Raw genomic sequence first — 8,404 nt, forward strand, 5'->3', positions numbered from 1 at the left:
GATGGGAAGAGAGGCACAGAGGGATAGAGGAGTCGCCGAGGCCACACAGCTGGGACCTAGACAGGGCCACAGGGGAATTCAGGTCCTTCCTGGGCAGGAGACCCTTCGAGTGCCAGATGCTTCGACCCCAAGCAATTTCGATAAGCTGGGCATCAGTGCCCTGGTGTGAGGCAGGAGGGGGGCCTGGGCCCAGGAGTGTGAGGCCAGCAAGGCCAACAGACCTACCCCCCCACAGTTTGGGGGATGAAAAATAACTGGATCAACGTGGGAAACTAATGTCCTAATCTCTCTTTTCAAATCGGAATTATAAGGGATAGTTACACAATTTCACAACTCTGTGTGCCTCTAAGCATTTCTGTTTAGTTTTGGGGATCTCACTAAATCTATTGCTTTTTGAATATCCAACATTTTTTTTCTGTTTTAATTGAGATAAAAGTCCTGTAATTAATTTTTTTTTTTTTTTTTTTGGTACCAGGGATTGAACACAGGGACACTTAACCACCTGGCCACATCCCCAGCCCTTTTCATTTTCTTTTTATTTTGAGACAGAGTCTTGCTAAATTGCTCAGGGCCTTGCTAAATTGCTGAGGCTGGCCTCAAACTTGCAATCCTCCTACCTCAGCCTCCCATGTTGCTGGGATTATTGACAGGCACCACCACACCCAGCCCTCTGCCCTTCAAACAGCCATTCCCTCCATTCTCTCCTTCCCCAGTCCTTATCAGCTGTCCTTCTGCCCTCTGCCTCTGGGGATTTGCCTATTCTGGATGGTTGAAATAAATGGAATTCCAACACCTGTGTGAGCCAAGTATTTCCCTGGTGCTGTGGTTGGCCACCGCACATCACTCCTAGCTGATGTTGGCTGTGAACCTGCCATGGGGCTGCAGAGTGCCAGGTGCTCTCAGCTGCCCTCTCACTCACGAGACAGTGCCCTTTTGCCCATTCCGCAGATGAGGAAACAGAAGTCAGCCGTGCCACGTGGCCTGCCGTGTGTTGTAAAGCTGGGAACTTGGCACAGGCCAGAGCAGAATTATGAGGAGTCCAGACTCTTGGGCTTGATGTGCCCAAGTTCAAATCCCAGCTCCATCCATATTATCTGTGTAACCCTAGGTATGCTTTTACCCTCTCTGAGCCTCAGTTTTCTCCTCTGTAAAATGGGGATAAAGTGCTCAGCTCACAGGGCTGTTTTGTAGAGTGCCTGTGATGATTCCTTCCTCCCTCCATCCTTTCCTTCTTTCCTTCCATCCTTCCTTTCTATTGAACCCTAGGGTGCTTAACCACGGAGCCACATCCCCCCAGACTTTTGGATAGTTTATTTAGAGACAGAGTCTCACTAGGTTGCTTAGGGCCTTACTAAGTTGCTGAGGCTGGCTTTAACTCAGGATCCTCCTGCCTCAGCCTCCCGAGCCACTGGGATGACAGTGGGCCACCACGGCCAGCCAGAGGGGATGTTCTCACCCACCTGCGTCTCCCTCCCCAGGTGATGCTGGAGTCCTCCGTGTACCTGACGCTGGCCGTGTACAGTGGCTGCTGCCTCCTGGCCGCCGTGGCTTCCTGTTTTCTACCCATCGAGACCAAAGGCCGAGGACTCCAGGAGTCTAGCCACCGGGAGTGGGGCCAGGAGATGGTTGGCAGAGGGACACACGGTGCAGGTGTCGCCAGGTCGAACTCTGGCTCTCAGGAATAGTGACCGCTGGGGAAGCTGAGCTGGTGTCTTGGAGGCTGTGGAGCTGGGAGAGCTGGCAGAGCCCAGCCGGGCTGCTTGTGGTCACTGCCGACATCGGGAACTTACCCAAGAAGACGGGCTGGACTCACAGGGTTCTGCGTCTTGACTCCCTTTGCTGTGTTCCCTGAGGCCGCCCGGGATGGGGAGGCTCTGCCCTAGGGGTTCCCTGTGTAGGGGAAGGCTTTCTAACGACCTGTGGGTCTGCATGGGAAAACTGCCACTTGTAGGTGAGTCTGGGGGTCCTGGCAGCCAAGCAGATGCCACCCAGAGTCACCCTGTCACACCTTCAGTGAACCACCACCAAAAGATCTCTGTAGATACCGTCCAGGCCCAGACCCCTGTGACACTTGCCATCCACCAACTGGACCTGTTCAGTAGGTGTCTCCTACACCCCCCGGCCCCAGGCTTTCTTCTTTGAGATGACAGGTGACCTAGGTGTGTGGCCTGAGCGGCTTGTTCTTAGATTGGGGAAATGCTCTCCTGCCTATCAGCAGGGGCCCCCCTGACTCCCCGGGGTCTGCCCAGTGGAGACTGGCTGGTGCACCTGCATTGGAACCTGAGCCCGGTGTCCCCGCGTGGCTACCTCTGGAATCGTGTCTCTGGCTCCAGGGCATCCGGACGTGTCCCTGGGAAGAGCAAGGTTTGCACCCGATGGCAAACTCAGAAAGCTGTGATCCCATTCCCAGCCCAGAAATTGGGGGCTGAGGCTCAAAGGAAGAGAAATTCAAGCTCGAAGCCCAAACAGGAGTCACCCCTGTAGCAGCAGCAAAGGCCAGGCTCAGGCGTTCTGTCCAGGTCTCCTCCTGGGCCAGCCTGAGTGGTGACTCCTGGGGAGAGGAAGTGGCTCACTCAGGTTTCAAGGTTGGATTTTGCACCTAGGTAGAGGGCTGAGTGGGCAGAGGAACCAAAAGGACATGCCTGGGTCCGGGTCAGGGGAGCAGGAATCCCTGACGCGCACATGCTCCTTCCTTCCTGTTTGTGGGCACCCCCTGTTGAGGGCTGTGCTGGTCCAGACCACACAGAGGCAGCTCCTGGGCTCCCACCCGTGGCACCCCCAGTGGGGATCCTGGAGCGGGGAAGAGCAGGAAGGCCCGGATGTGGGACGAGTGAGCATTTTCAGAGGAGGAGGAAGGAGGCCGTTGGGGCTCGGTGTTGGCCTTCAGAGGAAGCCGGCTGCATCCCTCCCAGGATTGGTCGACACGAGCCTTTTCCCCATGGAGAAGGCCGAGGACCCATGGAGGGAGGAAGGAGGCCACCAGATCCCCTCCGAGGCCAGAGAGGACCCACCCGTTGCTCGATGTCAAGGGAGCCCAATGTGTGCGTTCATCTCCTATTAAAACATGTCGGTGACGGACGAGGCGGAGGTCTAAGCCTGCTCATTTGTCATAGTGTCCTAGTGACCATGCAGTTTGACAGTCTTGGGAACTCTGTCCATCTGAGGAAATCTCAGCGTTTGGATAGGATAAACTCTTCCAAAAAGAGGGGGAAGTTGCCCAATTGACCTGCACCATCGGGCCTGGGCATGACCCTTGGTTCTAAGGTGTGGAGGCCATGATGGACGACTTCTTCCGGCTCAAGTCCTAGGTCGGCTGCAAACACTCCCCAGTCCTTGGAAATAGGCTGCAATCCTCCCTAGTCCAGGCTGTCCAACAGCACACAGCTTGGCAGATCTATCTTTCTCTCTCTCCCTCTCTCCCTCTCTCTCTCTCTCTCTCTCTCTCTCTCTCTCTCTCTCTCTCTCTCTCTCTCTCTCTCTCTTTCTGACATCCACATTTTCTTGAACTCCAAGTAGCTAGAGCTCTAGTGATTTCTGGACATCTGAGTTCTCCTAGGTAACACAGTATCTTTTATTTATTTATTTATTTTGCAGGGGTGGGTGTGGGTACCAGGGATTGAACTCAAGGGCACTCGACCACTGAGCCGCATCCCCAGCCCTATTTTGCATTTTATTTAGAGACAGGGTCTCACTGAGGTGCTTAGGGCCTCGCTTTTGCTGAGGCTGGCTTTGAACTCGTGATCCTCTTGCCTCAGCCTCCCGAGCCTTTGGTTTTGTCTTCTTTTTTGCTTTTTGCCTTCCAGCTTCTCAGATACTGCCAGTGGAACACATCTGCTTCTTCACCCTCAAATAATCCAGTAAATTGGGGACTGGGAAGGAGTATATGGTAGGCAGGAAATGTTTTCTAGGGACTGTGTTGAAGGAATCAGTTTTCTACTTGAGAGAAAGAAAGTTTAAAATTCTTTACCTTCTAATTGGCTTGCCCTTTAAAAACAAATCAATGTTATTGAATGATATAAGAAATGTCACAGTAGTCATAAGTCTCTGAAATACATAGGGCCTGAAGCTGAAGGTGTTTGTATCTCATTTTAAACAATTCTCTCAAAAGCTCCTGTTTCCATTAATGGAAATGTCATTTGTTTCTCTCCACTTTAGAAAGGATTCCAGAAAATGTTCAGCATAGCCAGGGTCTTTGATTGTTATTTCAGGCATTCTCAAGGGTACGTAAATGACCTTGGTGTTGCTGGCAGTGACATGAAAGAGTATCTAGGGGTCAGCTTTGAAAGGAGTGTAGATTGTGTGTGTGTGTGTGTGTGTGTGTGTGTGTGTGTGTGTGTGAGATTGAACTGAGGGGAGCTTATCCACTGAGCCACATCCCAGCCCTTTCTCATATTTTATTTAGAGACAGGGTCTCACTGAGTTGCTTCGGGCCTTGCTAAGTTGTCGAGGCTGGCTTCAAACTCATGATCCTCCTGCCTCAGCCTCCTGAGCTGTTGGGATTACAGGTGTGCGCCACCCCACCTGGGGATATTCAATATTGTAATAATGATAATCACTGGAAGTCTCTCAATGATGACAAGTTTCCCCGAGTTGTTACATCAAAGGACTGGCACACCCTTAGCCACAAGTAGCAGCTCAACAACAGCCTCAAAGTCAGGCAGAGTCCAGGGGAGCTTCAGCAGCTCAGCAGTTCATCAAGGACTCAGCTGCTTTGTGCCTTTCCTCCCCGTCATCCCCTGCATGTTATCCGTTAGACCCTATGTATGAAACCTTGTGGTCACAAGATAGCTGTCAAAGTGCCAGGCATCAAATTTATTTTCCCAGGAAGTAGAATCGGAAGCAAGTGGTCAAGTGTGGCCTGGTCTCATGCGATGGAATGGAGAACCGGGAGCCCCCAGGCCCAGGCAGCTCCCTCTCTGCAGACTGACTTCCATCTCCTCGTGCCTGCTGCGCGTGCATAACTGTGCCTGTGGCTTCTGCTCCCTGGGACTCCCTGTCCTCACAACTGAGCTCTGCAGACACTGACTCAGCTGCTGGGTGTCCCACTTCTGAATTCTGGAGAAAAGAAGGTGATTGGCCCATGTGAGCACTGGTCCTGGGGCTGATTTTAGTTGGGTGGGGGGAGTGGAGTCAAGAGAGACTGATGTGGCAGCTGGGGCCTGCCCTTTCATCAGAGTATCACAGGCAGCTGCCAGATGTCTGAAACCCACAACAACATACCAACTTGGTTCTGTTATTAAAGTCTCTTGTGGATTGTGTCATGCACGGGGTCAGTATGTGTGTGGAGTAACTGCCAGGAACCGGATGTGAAACTCAACGCCAAGGATGCAAAAATGACAGCATGTGGTCCTTGTCTTTTTTTTTTTTTTTTTTTGTACCAGGGATTGAACTCAGAGGCACTTAACTCCTGAGCCAGGTCCCCTCAGCCTTTTTTATATTTTACTTAGAGACAGGATCTTACTAAGTTGCTTAGAGCCTCGCTAATTTACTGAGGCTGGCTTTGAACTTGTGATCCTCCTGCCTCAGCCTCCTGAGCCACTAGGATTACAGGCGTGCACCACTGAGCCCAGCCATGGTCCTTATCTTAATGAGACACAGGGAGGTAGGAGAACAGGCCCAAACACCATTGTAGAAATGTGACATGGGCCCTGCTGGATGGAGGAGGCACCGAGGCTGCAAACCCAGAAGCTCTAAAACCTCATGAAACATCTTCTGACCCCGCAAAATGGCTTCCCTGTGGTCACTTACTACCTTCTACCCTTGAGCACCTTAGACATCACATAAAACCATCCTTGATTAGTCAAGGATATTACAGGATGAGCTCCTTCATACGCCCCACCGCCCGTGCCAGAGAACAGAGCATTTCCTTTTCTCTTATCTTTTTTGAACCCAAGGGTGCTCTACCTACGCGCTACATCCCAGTTCCCTCTTATTTTTTATTCTTGGCTTTGCTAAGTTGCTGAGGCTGGCCTTGATCTTGTGATCCTCCTGCCTCAGCCTCCCGAGTGGCTGGGATTACAGGTGTGCTCGACCGTGCAGGCTGAACAGTGTGCTTTCCAGATCTATCAGTAAGAACATAATTCCACGCCCAATAGCATCAAAGAGGATAGCAAATGTAACAAAAGGATTGGAAGACATGCCTACTACAAAATGCTGCTGAAAGAAACATCGAAAAAATGGATAGATATTCTCTGTTCACACATGAGAAGACTGAAAAGTTTTAAGATATCAATCAACATTCATTGAATTTTCTATAGCTTCAACACAATCAAAATCTTAGCTGGTGTTTTTACAGAAATTGGCAAGCTGATTCTACAACTCACATAACTATGCTGAAGACCCATAATAACCACAAAGAAAAGAAAAGGGAAACGAGAAGGAAGGAAAGGGAAGGAGAAGAAAAAGGAAAAAAAAAAAACTTGAAAAAGAACAAAGCTAGAGGACTCGTACTCCCCAATTTTAAAATGCATTACAAAGCTACAGTTAGCAAGGCAGTGTGGTACACAGGGAAGCTGGATAGAACTCAGAGTCCCCAGAAAAACCTATACATTTATGGTCAACTAGTTTTCAACCAAGGTGTTAAGACAATGAAGAAGGAATAATCTTTTAAAAATTCATCAAGCTACTAACAATCCCTGAAAGATCACCTTAAGGGAAAGAGAGGAGTTTTAGGTAAACTACAGAAATCCACGTTGACACAATCTCTAGGACCTCGTAGGTTACAGAATTCCTTCATGCTCCTTCCTATTCTGCATTTTAGGACAGAATCATGAGGAAGCCATTATTTCCAAGAAGTTCTTACCACTTACAAAACAAAACCCAGAACAGAACAGGAGGGTCACCTGGGTGTGAACGTGGACTTTGCTGGCCTCATACATGGCATGCTGGCCCTCGAGCGCTGTGATGGACCAGGTAGCCTTGAATAGTCGGGGTCACTTTCCCTGAAGAATTTCAACTTGGGGAAAGAAATCGCTTAAGTTCTGAATCTCATTCTAAGTGCCATGGAGCGCCCTTTCCCGGGGAGTCTTGCTGGAGTCCCCTAGTCTTGTCCCCAAATGTGGTTCTGAGGAGGGGAGATTTACTTCCTTTTCAGTGTGTTTGCTGAGAGAGTTGGGCAAGAGGCCCAGCCAACCAATGCCTCCGTAACTGTGGGGGTTTTGTTTTGTTTTGTGGTGCTGGGGATTGAACCCAGGGCCTCATGCAGGCTAGGCAGGTGCCCTACCACTGATCTATGTCCCCAGTAACTGTCCATGTTCTCCTCAACTTGGAATTCACTGTTGTGTGCTGGTTGAAAGTGAGATACCAGAGCCATAGTTTGGGGGCCTGAATCTTCCTTCTTCTCCTTCCCAGCTCTTGACCTTGAGCTCCTTCCTGGGCCTCGGTCTCTAACCTATGAAGTGGGGATAAGAGCTACCCACGGGGCATCTGTGAGGATTGAAGAATAATGGGCACAGGAGCTGAGCACAGAGACTGCCACCCAGTCAGGAGGCAGTAGGTTTTAGCTATTGAAATAAAAATCACTGTCGTTAGGATAGAGCTCCTAGATCTTGGTGGTCTCACCCAATTCGGCTTAGGATTGTCCAGCATCATGGCAGATGCCTCATGCAGAACCCCGTGAAATGACATGGGAAGGGACTGGTGCTGATGGCATGGGCAGAGCCTGGGGTAGCATCCCATGGACCAGCGGAGACCTCCTTGCAACACACAGGGTACCGCTGGTCCAAGATGCCCGAAGCTTCCTAGGCCCTGGGCTTTCCCACAGACCCAGACAGGTGAAAGTTCAACCTCCGAGGTGGACGCAGGTAATTAGGGAAGAAGATGCTGAGGGTCTCTGTGATGGTTGGTTTTAGGAATCAACAGGACTGGATTAAGAAATACCTAGAGCGCAGGGTGTTTCCAGAGGAGACCAAGGTGTGAGGTGTTGGACTCAGTGGGGAAGGGCGGCCCTCAGCGAGACAGGCACCATGCAGTACAGTGGCGCCTGAGAGAACAAGAGGCAGGGGAAATGTACGCAAGCGTTCTCTCTCTCTCTCTCTCTCTCTCTCTCTCTCTCTCTCTCTCTCTCTCTCTCGGGGCTGGGAAGCTCTTCTGCTCTGGGACATCAGAACCCCAGGCTTTCAGGCCTTTGAACTCTAGATTGACACCAGTTGTCCCCAGTGTCTCAGACCTCTGGCCACCGTCTTCCCTGGTGCTGAAGATCTCAGATTTGGACTGAGATGTGCCGTGAGTATCTGAGAGTTCTAGTGTGCAGGTCATGGGACGGCTCAGCCTCCAGAATCACAGGAGCCAATTCCCTTAACAAATCCCCTCTCATTTGTCTACCAACCCATCCATCCGTCCATCATCCATCCATCCATCCATCCATCCGTCCATATATCTAATCCATTCATATCCATCATCCATC

At 50.7% G+C, this 8,404-nt stretch overlaps 1 protein-coding gene across 1 annotated transcript in view; it reads left to right on the forward strand.

Annotated features, from left to right (window-relative positions):
• Svop (SV2 related protein) overlaps positions 1 to 3,079 on the forward strand; it is an 83,598-nt gene extending 80,519 nt beyond the window's left edge. Inside the window, exon 16 of the mRNA XM_078038955.1 lies at positions 1,479 to 3,079. Coding sequence (XP_077895081.1) covers positions 1,479 to 1,685 — 207 coding nt within the window. The 3' untranslated portion in view covers positions 1,686 to 3,079. The remainder of the gene's footprint in view (positions 1 to 1,478) is intronic.
• Positions 3,080 to 8,404: the final 5,325 nt, after the last annotated feature.

The sequence above is a fragment of the Ictidomys tridecemlineatus genome, chromosome 2 (assembly GCF_052094955.1).
Source record: "Ictidomys tridecemlineatus isolate mIctTri1 chromosome 2, mIctTri1.hap1, whole genome shotgun sequence".
Lineage (NCBI taxonomy): Eukaryota > Metazoa > Chordata > Mammalia > Rodentia > Sciuridae > Ictidomys > Ictidomys tridecemlineatus.